The sequence below is a fragment of the Neolamprologus multifasciatus genome, chromosome 13, assembly GCF_963576455.1.
Source record: "Neolamprologus multifasciatus chromosome 13, fNeoMul1.2, whole genome shotgun sequence".
Classification (NCBI taxonomy): domain Eukaryota; kingdom Metazoa; phylum Chordata; class Actinopteri; order Cichliformes; family Cichlidae; genus Neolamprologus; species Neolamprologus multifasciatus.
Genome location: NC_140451.1, coordinates 18,693,746 through 18,713,605, shown reverse-complemented (window position 1 = coordinate 18,713,605; position 19,860 = coordinate 18,693,746). Strand labels below are relative to the sequence as shown.

The 19,860-nt window shown below is 42.1% G+C and overlaps 1 protein-coding gene across 1 annotated transcript in view; it reads right to left on the bottom strand.

Annotated features, from left to right (window-relative positions):
- Positions 1-19,860, bottom strand: part of stox1 (storkhead box 1) — a 26,127-nt gene extending 6,267 nt beyond the window's left edge. The window contains exons 1-2 of the mRNA XM_085183083.1: positions 18,716-19,860; positions 133-285 (exon numbers count right to left, since the gene is read on the bottom strand). Of these exons, the coding sequence (XP_085039209.1) occupies positions 133-285; positions 18,716-19,046 (484 nt within the window). The 5' untranslated portion in view covers positions 19,047-19,860. The remainder of the gene's footprint in view (positions 1-132; positions 286-18,715) is intronic.

The following is a 19,860-nucleotide window of genomic DNA, read 5'->3' as shown; positions in this document are numbered from 1 at the left end:
GATAAATCACTCATTTGTGCATGAAATTTTTATACGCACAGATTTGTGTGTGCACTGTTAGACAACGAGGTCCAATGTTCTTGCCTAACTATTCATTTCTCAAGTAAGCTGTGGCAGTATTTCATGGATTACCTGGATGAGCTTTGCTCATGTAGTTGACAAGTGAGTCTTGACTGACGGTGATCTGGGAAGAGTTCATGTCTGAGATGACTGAGCATAACACCTCAGCCAGGGGAATGAACTGGGACTGAGGAACAGGCGACATCTGCACTGGGGACAGGTCACCTGAAAAACACACACACCAGCAGATTACTGCGTGGAACAGGTGGGCCTGCTGCAGGAGATATAAACACACCTGGGACAGAGGGTCTCTCTCTGACTTGCGCTGCCAGTGAAAACAACTCAAAGTACTGAAGTTGACATTCCTGTCCCAACCACCTCCTAAATCATGACCAAGGTGGTCTATTTATGTGAGTTATATGAACCATGCCTGACTGCTTTTGGAATTCCATGGGTACTGGGACTGACCACAGAATTCCATTACTCCCACAGAAATGACCACAGCTCTGCCTGCTGGGCAGATCAGATATCCTGCCCCCATACCATAGAGACCTACACATCTAGGAGCTGCCCCTAGACAAACATGTTACTAAACCTGAGAGACACTATGAAAAGGGCTCTTGGAAACATTTGTCTCTGCAAAAATAGTATGAAATTGATTCTTTAAATGTGCACTTCATATCACAATATCCCAGCAATCTGCACAACTTTACAGACCTTCGTTTATCGTGCAAACAAACTGTGGGAGCCTATTAAAAAGCCACAAAGCTTTCAATCATAAAACCTGAAGCTAACCAGGCATTTTAGGAAACTTTAGACCAACATGAACTTTCACACACGGAGAAGCAGGGATTAGAGGGTTGGGATCATATTGAGGGAACTCTTTAACACCATATTTATAAGAGTGGACTGAATGAAGGGGAAATGAATGGAGATTGGTCACCTCGCTGGTTACATGAAAGTTTCTCATTTGGTTAATGTGTTACTGTGTTCAGAGACAAGAGGCAGTTACTAGTACCAGTGTCACGACACGCAATCTTCTTTTTCCTACAAAGTGAGGACATCATAGGGACAGACATTTGCAGCTTGATCTGGGTTCCAGGAAGGAAAGCAGCAAAATTTCTAGAAGATTTCTCCAAAGAGGGTGCAAAGGCCAGCCAAAACCAGAAGACATAGCATAATATTGGCAATGTTTACTTTTAGAGGGTGCTGAGCATATATTACAGAGTAGAGTTCACATATATATGTTAGGTTAACAGTAGTGGTGGGTGGATTTGATGTAGTAATGATTACGAGGAGAATGTGGGTTTTGCTGCAGTGGATAACTTGTGTCTTGCAAACTAACATAAAAGGGGGGAAAGAAATGCTTGCAATATAATCTACAATGTTGACATGCTAACAACAATGTTATCCCAACATACAGCTTACAATCAGCCAGCTGACCAAGGGTCTCAAACCCACTGCTGATGAATGATTAGACGTACAAAGTCATGGACAGAACCTTACCCATCAGAGTGGAAAATTGGTTTTAGTTAATCATCTACACCACACAAGAGAAAGGCGTGCAAAAGATGATAAACAGGAAGAAAAAAATGCAATCCATCAAAAATGCTACTTGAGTCCTAACATGAAAACTTGAGTGTAAAGTTAACACACACAAACACACACACACACAACTAATTAAATTCAGCTACGTGACCACTTGGAACTTTTGGAGACTGCTTGTGTTGACAACAGTGTTTTGTGTATAAATGTCCCACTTGTATGACTGTGAGTGATTTCCTCATCAGCCCTGGGGCATTCATTCAAAAGCACTGCCAAGCTCACCACTTGATGTAAGCTAAACATTTACAACCCTCACACTTGAACCACTTTTGTCTGAGGCAGGGAAAATATACAGCTAATCAAATATCTGCTATAGTAAAGAATGAGAACATGCATACGTATCACACACATGATGACAGATGCAGGCAAGTTTGCAAAAAAAACTATTCTTTCAAGAGCAACGTGTCATTAGTCAAAATCACTTATTTTTCATCTCAGCGCTTACATTACAACCACAGAATGTTTTGACAAATTTTATATGGGAAAAAATGACTTAATCAGTGTGTACAATCTACCACATGACCATAAATGTAATCCAGTGTTAAAATATGTCATATGAAATTACATATTGGTACAATTAAAACATTTTGGCTTCTTTGCATATATAAACATGAAAACTAAGGTTAAGATCGGGTTAAGACTTAAACTTTTTACAAAAAGGGAAAGAAGTTGGAAAAAGACTCTGCATAACAGCTTTTAGCCACACAAATGAATAATAAGTAGCCTAAAAGCACTGTTAACACTAAAAACTGTGCTGCTTTAAATATTTTAATCACTACAAATGGTCCTGCATTTCAGTTAATTCAAAATAAATGGAAGGAATATGTGAACCTAAAAAAGTAACAAAACAATTATCAGCACATGGGGTTCACTTAATGCTCGTAAGGTTCACAGGCAGAGGTCTTTCTTTGCAAAACTGATCCTATGAGGGATTGTAAAAGAAAATAAAAGCTGCCTTCCCCCAGCTGAGACAAGACATTAAGCTGTCTAAACCTCAGAGCGGATATCTCAACAGTGGTCTCCCTGGCAGTGAATTAGTGCTGCTGACTTAGCTCTTCATTGTCGTTAACTTCCTATAGGAATGTCTGGCAGGCTGTCTGCATAGAAACCACATACAAACACAGTCAACAGTGAAAATGTCAGCAAGGTTAGAGTGGGAGGCAAATAATTAACATCCTAATCAGAGGGAATCGACAAACTAATCTTCTCTTTGCACAGAGGTAATTTCAGTGGATTGATTGTTATCCTCTTCGATCGTGTCCTGGTTTAATGCATGATATCCTGTAGGACCCATGCTATTACGATTTGTTCTTCTAAAGAGGCTAAATGCAAATATATTCATGCAATAGGTTTGTTACATGCAATGAATTCCAACTACATTGAAATGTTGGTGCAAGACATGACAAAAAACACCTGTAGAAGTTCAGATGTGGGAAATATTGCTGTAATGGAAGGATGGGGCCGGCTGAGGATCCGTGTTTATTGAGTCTAACATTAGCAGGCGTGACTGTCGGAAAGGTTCAGCGTTGTAACCGCCTCCTCTCCAGGGGGAACGGATCTCTGTGTTGCTGTAATCCAAGACCAGGCCACCGACATTAAACCCTTTGTCATACACAGCATGAATACCCGGCTGGGCACCATGGCAACCGAACCCTGTGTCATAAGGGCGAGACAGGGAAAATAGCAGCTTGAGAATCAAAACGGGGACGAGCATTGTGTTAATGCCAGGAGGGACAGAAGGAGTAGCAAGTCGATATAACCTTGTAAAAGGGTTATCTGCTCTCAGCTTGTATAAAACATGGAATATTGGTTTGTGCAGCTCTCTGCAACCTTCAAGTTTAAAAACATTTTTTTCGGGGGGGAATGAATTAAATTGAGCTAATCTGAGCTAATTCTTTTTCTGTGAAAATGAAAGTTTTCACATACCTGCAGAGATGCCTGTGAAAAACACCCTCACTGTTTTCATATACATTAAAAGGGTAAATAGCAGCCAGGTGCTACTAATCAAATGCACTTGATTTATGGATGGAGCACCTATACGAATGCCCTCAAAGTTTGCTGCAGCATTCAGGTGTGTGTTTGTGAAGTTTGCCAGGAGAAAGCTTCTTCTTTCTAAAAATTAACATGGCAGCATGACTTAGGCTTGTTGCATCTGAACAAACCACAAGACTTTAGACAGACATTTAAACAGATTAGACCAAAGTGGAGATGTTTGGCCATAATGAACTGGATTCCATCTGGTGAAAATCCAAACACAGCATATCAACACAAACACGTAATACCAGTTGTCATGTGCGGAGGTGGTGGCGTGATTATTTGGGTTTGTTTTGCAGCCACAGGACTTGAGAATCTGATGTAACATAAACTCCTGTGGATATCAAAGTAATGTCTGACAGCTTAAGCTGACCTGGCTGAAACTTGCCAGCAGTTGAGCTGTTGATTGTTTAGTAGGACAATGATCCCAAGCACAGCAGGAAATCAACAACAACAACAAAACAAAGAATCACAATGGTCCCGTCAAAGTCCAGTTAAACTCTGGAGCTCAACTTGATTGACACCTTAAGAGAGCTTTGCATAAACAAATGCCTGCAAACATTAATGAATTGAAAGAAGAGTATGCTAAAATTCCTCCATAAAAACGTGAGCCTGATAAAGTCGGACAGAAAAAAATATGTATTTATTCGAATGTTTACAGTCTTGAGAAAGCTCTTTTTCACACGATTGTTCATGCCGATACACAATCTATAAGCAGTGGGTTTTTGGTACTGGAAACTTTCTGATTTCCATTTGAAGTCCAGCCACAGGCAAGAAAACAACTGAGAACAAAGGAGGGTAAGAATCTGCTGAAATGCATCACCTCGCAGTCTCTTTAATTTATCTGCATTATCTGCTGAAATGGAAATCTTTGACCACTTACTACACTGGCAGCACAGAAAGTCCATAGAGGTCTGCTGGGTTAACCCGCAAAAGAGCAAGTCAGCAGACTAGCCAAAGGATTTCCAGATTGCATATGGCAAAAGTTGGCTCCACTGCACTTGGTGCTTGACTCATACTAAAGGCTTACAGGTCATGACACTGGAGTCTCTGTGATACTTACGTCTTGCCATTTTATTGAAATGAGCTATGATACATACTCATATATATTTATGCAGAAAGAAAAAGTTTAAGCAATGTTATAGTTATCCTTTCCATCTTGTTCCTACAGGAATAGGAGCATGAGTTTCTTTCTCAGGGGTGCAATGCTTAAATCACATGCTGGTTTGTATTAAAATAACTTGAAATTAAAAGATCATTGTGATTTTATATAACTAGCCTGATTTTTGTTTCATGAACAGCATTAACCGCAACATTAAAATAAAGCGACAAAGTCCACACTATGATTTCTGCCCCTTGCAGACCTAAAAAACATTCTTCCAGTGTCATAAGTTTTCCATGTGAGAATAAACTGCTGCCTGGGGAACAAAATGAAAAATATCTAAAGCCGACTGTTCATATTGCAGCAATGACTGACAGAGACCTTCTCTCCTCGATCCCCACTGAGATACTTTTGGCTGCTGACACTAATCAATACCACATGTATTCACATGGCTCACATGGTGTTAGCAGACCTTAGAGCCTCTTGAGTCTCATTTCATACGTGATTGCATTACCTTAAGTCTCTTGGAGTAAAATACTGCACCACACCGTAAAGCACATGCTGCAGACCTGCCATAAATTGCACCACTGTCAAACTATCTCTAAATGATCTTTACTCAATGCAGAGAAGGCAAAAATCTTCTGTTTATGGACTTCTCAATCAGTGGACGTGCCATAAATTAATAGCAATATTCAAAGACTAGAAGTCTCTAACTTTATGAAACTCACTAATATGATCAAACATGTTAGTTTCTGCACAATGCAGAAAGAAAACATCACAAGTATGCACAGACAATAGAGCCCATACATTTTCAGACACACAGAGGAAAAATTAAAACAATTAATTAAAAAAAAAAGTCTCACAACAGCTTGTATATCATTTAACATTTCAACCATTTAGCTGACATTTTGATATTTAATGATATTTTGGCAAGAAGTGAAACTCTAGCAAAGTCTTCCGTTCCTGATCATCACCAGCCCTCGATAACAAAAAACATGTGATGTACTGGCTTTAAGTTACGCCTTGGAAGAAGTACAACAAGATTCCTGTAAATATAAACAGACTGCGCATTAATGTGAAATATTGGTTATTATCCTGTATGCCCATTAGTCACACTGTTGTAATGATGGAAATGTTTATTGGACTACCAATAAATATATGAAATATCTTAATAATATTTGTATGGATTGCCATGACATTTGAGGCTAAAAGTGCATGCCTCGCCTCTGTCAGTGCGCCCCAGGGTGGCTGTGGCTACAATGTAGCTTGCCATCACCAGTGTGTGAATGTGTGCGTGAATGGGTGGATGACTGGATATGTAAAGCGCTTTGGGGTGCTTAGGGACTAGTAAAGCGCTATATAAATACAGGCCATTTACCATTTACTATGAGAATTTTTCTCTAGTGTCATCATTTAGCAAAAGTCTGGAGCTTTTACTAAAATGTCTGAATAACAACTGGATGGTTTGTTAGACAATGTCACAGCAACAATTTTTCTTCCAACACTAAAACTTTAGCTTGTCCATGTCTTTATTTGCCCAAATACCCGAAAACTAACCGCAGTCCAATCAGCCTCAGGTATTTTTATGTTTTCTGCTAATGTGTAGTTGTTAGCATGTAAGTTAAACTAGCTAACAGCTAGCTAACATTAACACGTAAGCTTTGTTTTCTACTGTACTACTTCTACTGATAACATTTAGCTCTGCCTCACAGAGCTGGCTCATAGGGTCTTTGTTTAACCTCAAACACAAAAATAAAATAAAGACAACCTGAAATTCACTAAAACTGTAAACCCTTGAATGGCCACTTAAAGCTGTATTGAGAGCCTAGCATGTCAATTATTTTCACTGAAATTAAATGTGTTTACAGCCTTGTAAAAGAAATATATTTGACCTTTAATTGAAACAATAAAATTTGTCTGAATTTCATTGGCACTTAAATAGTAAATAAACTGTTATCTGTTTCTGCGCAATGCTATCATATGCCATACAGTTATAGCTTGCTAATTGAATTTTCTGTTTCAAGTAGTTGTTGCATCTATTTAACAATCACAAACAGCTGGCCAGTACATTGCAATCAATTTGAGTTAGTGCAGATGAGTGCTACTCATCTGCAAAGCATCTCTTCCCATTAGAGGACTGGACTTAACTGGCTGTACTCTGGTTATATTCCTACGTGAAAGCAAGGTTACTGAGCACGTTTGTTGAGGAATTTGTGAATTTCTCCATCAGAGATTCTGGTTGGACTTTGATTGTATGTAATGAATGTGAATTTCTTTGAATGTAGATGGAACAGAAGACAACAGATTTGTGATTTTAGCGATTTATCAAAGTCAGTCACTCTTTCATGTGAAAACAGAGCATATGTAATTACCAAGTTGACTCAACTGCAAACTGATAACAGACCAACTCAGTCCTATCGCTATCACAAAGTCACTTTGAAGATGGTAACTGAGTACCAGAGGTCACACACCTGATTCCTATCCCCTGTGGATGCAACCATTTCGAGGCAACAAGACTGCAACTGTGTGCAGTGAACTTGCAATCATTTTGGTTGCACCGCAACTACCGTTTTCCTATAACCAGGCTCGAAAGCATTAGCTCTTAACTTAGCACTCCAACCTCTTGGTAACTTTTGGCTCAAAAATCAAGATTTCAAAAGCCAAAAATGTCAAATTGACCAATTCACACCAATGAGTTACATAACAGTTACTACATGAATCTTTTATATACAGCCTTTAATGAATGACCCCATAGTTTGGATCATTGAAGGCTGCTCAGTGTGCACCAGTCCCTTGCTTCCTGAATGTTTTCTGTCCTTGAGCCGAGAAGCACCTGACTCAGAGCTGTGTTGTACGCAATCTACTATTGACCTTTCATCTTTGCACTGCTGCAGGTAAAATTTAACTCACATTTTAGGTATGATTTAGACAGTCCCTCATTCAGTAGCCCTCTAGGAACACATACCACTCAAAGATGCCCACCGTCTTATCTCATCCTGCTATCGTCTAATCTTGTAGGCTCCAGGAGGCAAACAGGATAATCTTCTCTCTCCCTCATTAAAGACACACAGCATGGCATTCAGCGAGATCTCAAAGCCTGCCCAAACAGACTAAAGTCATTCCTTATCTCTTCCTCACTAAGTCAGTTTAACTATGTGCTACAGTAAATCTGCTAACTGTACATGCAAGATTCAGTCAACCTTGGTGACACAATGTCAAACATTTTGTCAGATTTCTAATTTATGTGCTAAATTCCGACCCGTCCCTCTGTCCTTGGTATTTTGGACAAGCAGGGCTCCGTGACCCCGCCCTTGCCTTGCCTTCCTATACATGTGTCTGTGCTGCACTTTTTAAAAGTGCTTTATGAGTTTGTGTCTTTAACTCACATAAGAACACAGACGTGGGCGTTGCAGTTAAATGGCCCAATAAACTGAGTGAAAAGATCCCTTCAGAAAGCAATCACAGAGCAAATATCCCAGCAATGAAACCTCTCCCAGTGTGGCGACACTGCTCTTTCACCCCAAAAGCCTAGCATTAAGCAAAAACGTCAATGAAATAAATATCTATTATAGAATTTGCCGTAAAACTACCATCCATGAACTTCCTGTGTCTAACACGTCAATAACCAATAAGCTATAAATCCTGAGCCACTGGGCATTTTACAGCTTTATTGATTGATTCCTCACAATAAAACCTGCATTTTAGCCCAAACATTTAGCTGCATTAGGTAAATATTTAATCTGACCTATTCATGGTTTAGAATCAGAGAGTGCAGTGCAAGAGAGGAATCAAGGTGGGAGAAAAAAGGTCAAATCTGGACTGTGTTTGCTTGTTTTCTTTGGGAGGGGGGGTTGGTACATTAAAATGGCAATTTAGCCCCTTCATCGGCATACAAGCACTGCAACATCTTAAAATAAACAGCTGAATAAAAGCTGATAAAAGTCAAAACATCTCGACTAAAGAAAATTTATGAGCTAAAACCATGAGCAACGAAGAAAAACCCAGGCTGGGTTTGTGTTGTCCCACATCACCATAGAAACCTTTACTGTGGCAACGACCTGCCACGTCCAATACGAAAACAAAGAAAAAGAAGAAACAGCAGCAAAAGTGTCGTTTCTGTAACAGCCACAGTCTCGAGACAAAGTTTGCCAAAGCGGGCCTTTGATATTTAATGTATGTTGGCAAGTAAGCACAAAGAGCCTGTGACTAAGCTTCTCAAACTGTCATTCACCGAGCTCAAAAGATCTAGTGGTTTATAGTGGGTCACCGCAAATCTTGCTTGCAAATCCCTGCAGCTGTAATGGCATAAAATAATGCTTTTACCGTCTGATTCACAAGAAGAACAATTGGAAAAGCAATCCCGCTCATAAAAGTGACCTGGCACTAAACTAGTGAGCAGGAACCCCGTCATCACGTCCTGGTGAAATAGGAAACACACCTGACCAGGTGTTTAACAGCAGACCTCAGGTAAACAGGGCTGTATTTTATACCAAAAACATCTTAAGTGTAGCATGATTTCAATTTATGCCAATGCCATCAGACAGAGTTAAAGCACAGCTTTACCGACAATTTATTTTCTCAATCTTTCACTTCATACCTCTTCAGACTAAGTGGACCACACCGCGACGTTTCTGGTTCTCATCTGCTTTGATGAACTTGAACATTACCTCTGAGTCTGCCGGATCCATTTCTGTGCCACAGTACCTTTCCTTTGTTCTTTAATGTATAAAAACTAGTCCTCTGCAGTGTCTCTGGCCAAATTGGTCCCATTACCCTGAGAAACTATTCATCTCGGCTTTGTTCCAGCCCACATCTGCAGTGTTCAAGGCAAAACTATTATATTTCCTCTTTACCGAAAATGCACAGTTAAAGACGCATACCAGAGATTATTGTTGCACTTTCAGGGGGACTTTTTTCCATTTCAAAAGAAGGGTTACAATTATTTACACATAAGCTAACATACTCACTGGTGCAAATGACACCACCAGAGTTGAAGCACTAGAGCAGAGCCATTTTACTTAAAAAGAAAAATACCTATACTGCGTCTTGTTGCAAATTTTATTGGGTGAATGCTGAAGGCAACCTATTGAGTTTGTTTCTTTATTCTTTGCTGCTTAACTATGCCCACAGTTTTGGTGCTATTTTCACCACTCAAGTTTTAAACTGTTCTGCTATTTCTGCTAATGCCAGCTATATCCTTTGGTGCTCATGACGTTTATACTTTTTAAAATATTATGCTTTTTAACATTTCAACTGGTCATATCTCCTAAACCATGGACTCCAGACACATGAGTCTTGTGCCAATATATCTTCAGACACTCCTGATGCTCACGGTGAAAGAATTTTTTTTTTAAGTTTACCGTTTTCCCATTAATTACGTTTGTTTCAGAAATCTGTCCTTCTCTCAGATTTCAAACTCTGTAATTGAAGACATTTTTCTCTCATCATGTCTCTCTCTGGGATGACTGCCGGTTTGCCTCACTGAGATGAGCAAGTTCCCTGAGAACGAGTAACGCCGGTTCGAATCCTACCTATGGCTGTTACTTCATGTCTTCCCTGCTCGTGCTGCCTTTGCTTTCTTGACACTCTTTAGTGTACCCTTTCAAATAAAGCCATCTTCAGCAGACAGTTTTCTTTTTTCAGCAGATAATTACGCTTTTTCAGCTGTTTTCAGCACATGATTTCCACTACATGGCATTCACCCGGCATTTTTGCAGTTAATGCAACTTTTTCTAGTTTTTTGTTTATGATCTATTTTTTGGCACGAAAGCCTTAAAGGCTTTAATTTCTTTATGTTAAAAGATTAGCATCAAGTACCCAACTGATTCTCTTGGTGCTCCTGGTATTCAGTATGAACCTGTTAAGCCTGATGGTTATTAGGTTACCCATAAGGACTAGCACAAAACAATACAAGCAAATGTAAAACACTTGACTGAATACGCCTTTGTGCAAAAAGGAAGAAAAAAAAATATTGCATCACTTTGTAATTTAATTCTGAGACTGATAAAAAAAGATAAATATATGCATATATTTCAATGAAAGAGCTGATTTCTTCAAGATAAGACAAAAAGTCACGGTTTAGCCAGATGTTTGGCCTCAAAGTAAATGCACTCAGTGAGGAACGCATAAGGATACGTTTAAATAATACTTCATGTTTAACCCTAAAGTAGTAATGTAACTAAGAGGCAGTTCAATTTCCAAAATTTTATAACATCATTTAACATTTTTTGTTCAGCATTCGAGGGCATGCATCCAGAAAGGAAATCCTAACCTCTTGGTGTATCAGTCTGGCTTCAGATCAAGACAAACATAGCACCATCTCACCCATTACCTTATGTTGGACCTCTGCTGGAAAAAATCAAAGACACTGCTGTGATGTTTCCGGATACTTAACTAGCAACTGATTCAGTCACTGATTCACAGATGTTTTCAAGACTTTCAGACTGTGATCCAGCTGTGTGGGGATGGTTTCGCAACTATTTTGCATACAACTATCACTGTGGAAAGAAGTGTTCCACATGAGGTCTTTTGTGTGTTTAACAAATGGTGTACCCCAAGGTTCTTTCTTAGGATTCCTCTATATTCAGCATTTGCTCTTAATAGCCCGTTTTAAAGACCTGTACAGTATATTGCTATGCATTTTTCTGACACTTTGCCAAGCTTGGAGCTCAGACAAAGACAGGAGGCCCTAAATCTCCAGCTTGTCTTCCTGAAAGATCTGGGTATTTTCACTCCTACTCCATACATGTGACATTTCCCCACTGACACCCCACCACAAAAACATATACACCCAGCATCGAGGAGTATTTTCAGCAGATCCACACATTAATCATGAGTGATAGTAGTCATTGGTTGCAGATGAAACCCATTTCCTCTCGTTTAAACTGAGCTGAAGGTGCAGCAGATTCCAGTGTTTATTATCCCAGCGTTTGGAGCACAGCTCCCATCCGCTATCCGCCATGTGATCCATCACTCCACAATGCCCTTAAAATCATCAGCTCTGTCGTAGTTTCTTGGAAGTATCTTCCACTCTTGAAATTCAATAACACAGCACCTTGCTATTACTGAACCAATGTTAGCATACCTTTGCATTTATTACTGCTACATGAAGCAAAGAAAACATCCTGTCAGGAAACTGAACATTAATAGTGATGCAGAGTTTAATGCAATGTAGTCTGACCCATTTGTCTGACCGGAGACTGAATAAAGATAACTCCACCAAGGGAAACCTAAGCTGTTACTGACAGGGTGCATAAGCTCAGGGATGAAGAGGAAACTCCTTAACTGTTATTGTTGGCATTGGTCCACTCAGCCGCTGCGGGTGAGCCCAGTGTTTGGGTCAAAGCAGAGGCCGACATGCCTGATTCGCACCGGGGTTAGCTTCCTGCTTAATGGGAAAGGATGTGGCAAACAAATGATGTGGCAGGACTGCATGCACATGCAGAGTCCTTCATACACACACACGGAGGGTCACATCTGAGAATACAGGTCAAGGTTTTTGAATTATTTGCTAAGCTATTTTTGCAGCCACAGGAACTAAAAAAAATGTTGTAGATAAATGCAGAAAAATATCTTGCCAAAAGCAAAATACAGTAAAAGTGATTGTAAAAGGCTGCATCCTAATCATCTTACACTAATAATGCAATTTGAAAAGCAATTTGAAACTTAAATAATATGCACAAAAATCACAGAGACTCCTTTCAAGTTACAATTTAATTCATTTCCCTTTAAACTGGTTATTTATAGATATGAACGAGGCAAGAAGGCACTTCAAACATGCAAATACTACCTAAACCGTTGCCCTATTTTGCAATTTTAGGGAAAAAGATTCAGTTTAACACTAGAATTTAATGGAATTTTCCTTTCTTAACACTCCAGTTCAGCACTTGTTACAGATCCTGCAAACTGCATCTACAACATGCCTCATCTCTCATCTTGGCAGTGCAATGAGATGTTTTCTGACCTACCAAACCAACATTTATGGTAGATGTTAAAACATTCACACAGCTGATTGGTATACAAATAGTTTTAAATTCATACCTTAGGACCTCTTTGAAAGCACAGCCGCTGTCATAAAACTGAGTTTGAAAAACAAAGATAAATGTGATTATTCGTTATAAGCTGATCAAATTTCAATAGGTGGTCAAAAGGAAGTTTGCTTTAGCCAACACTAATGGTTAACTTATGGCAATGATTGACACTGTTGCAGGAAGGGATAAAAAACTAAATCGCTGGATAGAAGTAATAATGATCACCTGACACTGAAATAGCAAGCTTAAAGTAATAGTTTTAATTTAAAAAAAAAAAAGGAATAAACTTAAATAAGAGGTTGAAATTGTTATCTAAAAGTAGACCGTTAAACTGCAAAATATAGTGAATGAATAGCAATAATGTTACCAGTAATATTGATCAATGCAGGCCTGACATGTCCATTCACAAGTGCACATTTGTAACCCGGTGGGTAAAATACTGAGACGTAAGCAGAAACGCAGTGAGCAAAGAACACCTGGATACTGTTTAAATGTATGTTTCTTTCTATAAAACCCTCTGAAACTAAATAACCCCGAGGTACCTTGTTAGCAAGAAGGCTGTAAACTTTGACCTGTGCTGCTTAGTTAGGACAGGGTGGGCCATTTAGGGGCGGGCAAGGGGGTGTCATGGTTAATAAGCTAACATCTGGAAGAGTTATGACTATTAGTGGAGCGCTTTGAGACTCTGACAAAATACCCCCATGAAAGGAGAAACCCCTGGTGTGAAAATACAACACTTTCAAGTGAAAAGTAAAGGGCAGAAATGAGACTTGCATAGCTGCAAGCTCAGGAAATGATCTCAAGAGTAAATGAAGCATTTCAGGAATGCATCACCACCTCATGGTTTGGCAAGTTAAATGAAACATATCATTTAAAAAAAGAAACTTGGCTTAAAAAGAGCAGCTTAGTCATGCCTTACAGTGCTCAGAAAATGACACAGATGTGCTGAAAAGTAGCGATTTCACTGACAAAGGTGAGAAGACTTGTTTACGCCTGCGTTCAAAGGAAAGAAGGTTTGCAGAGACTGACAGTAGAAAGGATACAGAACACCTCATTACACCGGTGGCTTACTCCATATAAATGTTTAAGCCTGTGTCTCCACACTCATCCTGCTGCGGGGGACAATAGTGACACGCTAAATAATGCAGAACCAGCTAAAAGTCATTACCGAGCCTCTGGTTTCAAAGGGACAGCTGGAGTGGTTTACCACTGAGAATTAAGCCTTTGGGGAAATTTGTGGTTCTTTGTTTTGTTTTTTATGTGTTTTTAAATTTAAACAAAGCCAACAAAGTGTTTGGAGCATTTTAATGAGCAATAAGAAGCTACAATTGGATTAAGTTAAGAGTTGTACTTTTTAGGGGAGTAAAAAAAAACTTTTTTTACCCTCTTACTGAGAATTTCATGACACTGACTTTCATTTAATTATGGAGAAAGAGTAAGGACAAGCAAGCCTGCTCATCCTGAAGTTTGAAAAGATTCTTAAAAGTACCCACAAACTGATGTGCTTGTTTGTTTCATCTGGACTGTTTTAGGCTTTAAGTCTTTATGCAAGTCTAGATAAACCACTCTAGCTCCACAGTTAAAGTATAGAGCTAATTATCGAATGCTTTGCTCAAGCACGTTTAACCCACAACAGGCATTTTCCGTTAAGGCAAATCACAGATTGCAAATAAACCGTCCCTTTAACAAAAAAACAAGCTGTTAAGGTGGTGTAAAAAATCTCCAGATCCCACAGTCTTGTTTTTTTCCCTCTTGATTACAACTCCATTTTGATGTAGTTCCAGTTCACCCTTTACTGGAATAGTCTTTAAAAACTACAGCTGTGGTGCTTTATCCAGCTCCACATATTAAGCATCATAATACCTGCAGCCATTTCAATAGATGTTATCCACACAAATTGTAGTAAATATAGCACATGTCATAAATGGGTGATAATTTGAGGTACTGTAACTGCGCTGCATTTCCAGTAAACTAAATCCTCACACTAGTCATAAGTGAGATGGTTTTACAGTGCCATTATCCTGCAGAAGGACACTGGATGAAGAATGAGAGAATGCCCTGCAGACAAGAGTTAGTTTAATCAGGGATCCTCAGTTTCACCGGGTCCATTGTCCACGTTAATAACACTCCATACCAACTTCTCACACTGATTGTTTACCTCAGTCAAACCTCACCACGATCCCCGTCCTCAACCCCACCTTTCCAGTGTGTCTTCCTTCAGAAGAAGCCTGGGAGTGGGTGAGTGGGTGATGGGACCACAAGCCAATCTCTCTACTCTGAGACTATCAGCAGAGATAACCAGACAGGACCATCTATGTCTGTGTATAGTGCTGGCGGAGCGCTGCTGACGTCGACTGAGAAAATTGTCAGGCGGTGGAAGGAATACTTCGAGGACCTCCTTAATCCCACTGACGCGTCTTCCAAGGAGGAAGCAGAGTCTGGGGATGAGGGGAATGACCCGCCAATTTCTGGGGGCGAGGTCACTGAGGCAGTTAAACAACTCCTTGGTGGCAGAGCCCCTGGTGTTGATGAGGTCCGCCCCGAGTTCCTGAAGGCTCTGGACGTTGTAGGGCTGTCCTGGTTGACACGCCTCTGCAATGTTGCGTGGAGATCAGGGGCAGTACCCGTGGATTGGCAGACCGGGGTGGTGGTCCCCATCTTTAAGAAGGGGGACCGGAGGGTGTGTTCCAACTACAGGGGGATCACACTCCTCAGCCTCCCCGGGAAAGTCTATGCCAGGGTGCTGGAAAGGAGAGTTCGTCCGCTAGTCGAACCTCTGATGCAGGAGGAACAATGCGGTTTTCGTCCTGGTCGCGGAACACTGGACCAGCTCTTCATCCTCTCGAGGATACTTGAGGGTGCATGGGAGTTTGCCCAACCAGTCTACATGTGTTTTGTGGACTTGGAGAAGGCATTCGACCGTGTCCCTCGGGGTGTCCTGTGGGAGGTGTTGCGGGAGTATGGGGTGTCTGGCCCATTGCTACGGGCCATTCGATCCCTATACAACCGTTGCAAGAGCTTGGTTCGCATTGCCGGCAATAAGTCGGACTCGTTCCCGGTGGGTGATGGGCTCCGCCAGGGCTGCCCTTTGTCACCGGTTCTGTTCATAATTTTTATGGACAGGATTTCTAGGCGCAGCCAAGTGGCGGAGGGCTTTCGCTTTGGTGGCCTCAGGATCTCATCTCTGATTTTTGCGGATGATGTGGTTCTGTTGGCTTCATCGGGTGAGGGCCTCCAGCTCGCACTGGAGCGGTTCGCAGCCGAGTGTGAAGCAGCGGGAATGAGGATCAGCACCTCCAAATCTGAGGCCATGGTTCTCAGCCGGAAAAGGGTGGAGTGCCCACTCCGGGTCGGGGATGAGGTCCTGCCCCAAGTGGAGGAGTTCAAGTATCTCGGGGTCTTGTTCGCGAGTGATGGGAGAAGGGAGCCGGAGGTCGACAGACGGATTGGGGCTGCAGCTGCAGTAATGCAGACGCTGCACCGGTCCGTCGTGGTGAAGAGGGAGCTGAGTGTAAAAGCGAAGCTCTCAATTTACCGGTCGATCTACGTCCCTACCCTCACCTATGGCCACGAGCTGTGGGTAGTGACCAAAAGGACAAGATCGCGGATACAAGCGGCGGAAATGAGCTTCCTCCGAAGGGTGGCTGGCATCTCCCTTAGAGATAGGGTGAGAAGTTCGGCCATCCGGGAGGGGCTCAGAGTAGAGCCGCTGCTTCTCCACATCGAAAGGAGCCAGCTGAGGTGGTTTGGGCATCTGGTAAGGATGCCCCCTGGGCGCCTCCTGGGTGAGGTGTTCCAGGCATGTCCCACCGGGAGGAGGCCCCGGGGCAGACCCAGGACACGCTGGAGAGATTATATCTCTCGGCTGGCCTGGGAACGCCTTGGTGTTCCCCCGGATGAGCTGGAGGAGGTGGCTGGGGAGAGGGAGGTCTGGGCCTCTTTGCTTAGGCTGCTGCCCCCGCGACCCGGCCCCGGATAAAGCGGATGAAGATGGATGGATGATGGATGGATGGACCATCTATGTCACCTGCGTCTCTCTTTCTTTGTCTCTTTTTAGACAATCGTAACTAACTTTGCCTACATCTGGTTAGCTTCAGCTGAGGATCTCTTAAATTAGGAGTTCCTTACACACAAAAAAACTTCCACACTGCAGTAAAGTCTGAACCTTCCTCTGACCTGAGAAAGGAAATAGGGCTATTTGAAATTCACTGTAGCCCATAACTTATAACATTTTGTGTTTTCGAGATGACATATTTATATCAGACAATGTCAAGGCCTTAAGTCCATGTCTGATATCAATCTACGAGTCTGACTTCCACAGTCCCACACTGGCCATGAAACGGAGGGACATTAATCCTGGGTAACAGAAAAGCGGCTGCGGTCGGCAGGCAGTCGCTCAGTGATTCACTGCTGACCAGCTCTCAGCGAGAAGACTGTAAACCAGGCTCTGACAACCTGCCAGAGCTTATTTCCATACAAATTTTTGCGGTGTGAGGAGAAGGATTTGTTAAGGATGAGAAGGAGGTGGTATTTCCACACGCAGATGTGTTTGCTTCTGCTGTGGAGAACACATTCGAACACGAGCTCACGCATGAACGTGCACACCTTTTGGGCCGTGCATAACAATAGGTGCAACATCACCTTTGGCCCATGTGGTGTTTGTTTGTCAGGGCCAGGAGGGGTTGCTCAGTGGGATGGCATGTCAGCCTCCACCCTCTCCCTCTCTCAGTCAGTCCACGCCCTCCCGGGGTCCCCCTCTGTGTGGTCTCTTCCTCCCCTTCACATTCCTTCATTTGCTTGTCTGTGAACTGCTCAGTCTCGCAGAGCTGACACACTGACACAAAGTCAGCAGGTAAGACAGCAGAAGGCACACATCCAGACAAAAGGCACTACTCTGGAGACAAACGTCAGTACTGCAAGCAGCCGGGAAGCCGTTGGAAGGCAGCTGCAACTCTCTGGGACACTGCCCGAACACCCAAGATTTGGAAAAACACCTTCTACACCCTTTGGAGATTTTAACTTTCATGTCATAATTGTGTCATTTTAAAAGTGGACAAGTATTAGTCCCTACACATTTATTTGTAAAAACCTACAGATTAAAATAAGGAGGGAAAAAAGAACGTATCTGTTAAGAATAAGGTCATTAGCTTTAAAATCCACACAAGGTTGTCGTTTTCTCCAGGGGTCAGTGCTGTCAGACATTTACAGCCTGTGAGATCATGCTATAGGAGGCTGCATAAAGGTTTCTGCCCCATTTCCATTGTTTCTGTGTCGCTATATGCTGCTTTAAAGCACAGCCGGAGAAGAGGGGGGCAATCAGGAGCAATTACAGGGAGGTTTGTTAACAAGATAGGGTAAACATATGACTGTGTCAGTAACAGAGGAAGGACTGATTTGGGATGCAGTTCTCCCAAACACACCAGACATTTGAGGGGTTTGATGGGTGGGGTGGGGGTCTAGTTAGAAACATAGTCTTCCAAGCAAACTGAACAGATCAAAGTGATGAAGCAGGCAACACGTTGTCTCTTTAGAGATCCTACCTCCTACCTACAATAATAAACCTAAAATAATGTAAACTCCACTTTTACTGCTACAACTTCTACAACTTGTGGAGTTCCACTGTGCCCGCTCTGTCAGTCACACTTTACAGCTTTCACACATTTGTCTCAGGGTGGTAAACGTGTTGTTGTTGGTGTGATTACAATAAAGAGCCCCTTTAAAGAAAAAACACCTTGTGCCATTACATGAATAGAAGCTGTTCACTGCGCTGAATGAGTCCTATCACCTTATTTGCATTGCAAACGGGACAGTGGCGTATACACACGTTCTGCTGCTTCTACTTTAATACTTTCAAGTGTGTTTTGTGGACATTTCGCTCACATACCGACAGCTTTAATGATAAATCCCTTCGGTGACCTCAAAGCCCTGCGCATCCACGCTTCCCTCAGCACCTCCAAGTTGCTGGCGTTGCCTTGAATGAAAAGCACGAAGTTTTCCATCCATCCGTGAAAGTACACCTCAGCTATAGCCTTGACCAGTCTCTTATTCCAGAAACTTCGCGAGTTTTGCGCTTTAAAGTCTTCGAAAATCTCCTGACCGCTCGCACCGGTGCCGCCGAGTTTCCCTCCGCCGGCGCGCACACTCTCCTCGTCCGGGCCGAAAACTACAGCCAGCGAAGCTGCTGAGAGCTGAACAAGTCGCTGCTGGTGAGACATTTTAAAGCCTTTTTATGGGCTCCGGAGACTCTCGAAACCAAAACGCACGCGTTAAAAGGAAGTTCTCTCATCCAAAAGTCCAAATAAACACAGATTTTTGCCTCGCATTCCTCCGGTTGCGCGTCTGAATCCTGCAATGTGTGAACCGGAGGCGCAGAGGACGTCCGACTGGTTTCTCTCGGCTTCGGTGACGGTGGCAGAAGGAGGAGGACTCATCAGCCTGCCTCCGCCGCCGCTGCTGGGACCTACAGGTGGACCTCCCACCGACTGTTCGCAGGTGTGTGCGTGTGTTTTGCTTGCCAAACAGAGTTTACCAAAATAATACGTCAGAGTGCTCCCAAGATTTATGCAGGAGGAAGATTTACCTGCAGTCCTACAACGAGAAAGAAGCTCAGGGTATCAGAGGCACCCCTGCAAAAACCCTGTGTGGGCTATTTTACATTGTACCTTTGCGGGTTTTTCTATCCTCACCTTTCCATTTGACTTTCTGGTTTTTCATTGTTAAAGTTGGTGATTCCTAAACAACCAAGATTTTTTTTTATTATTTCATCTTTAAAACATGCACAAAGCCTCCCCGGAAAGCCAGAGTCGTCTCCTGCTCACAAACTTGCAAACAATTTGAACGCGTTTTGATAAATCCCGTGTGATTTCTTACTTATTGGTATTACATTACTTTAATTTCATCCTCACTGCAAGTTGGTGACACAGACAGCTCTGACGCTGATCCCAGAGCACACTGGCAGACAATCTGTGGCTCTCACTGAAAGCGGAGTTTCATAACAATGACTCCGATTAAAGTGCGTGAGCCTCTGCT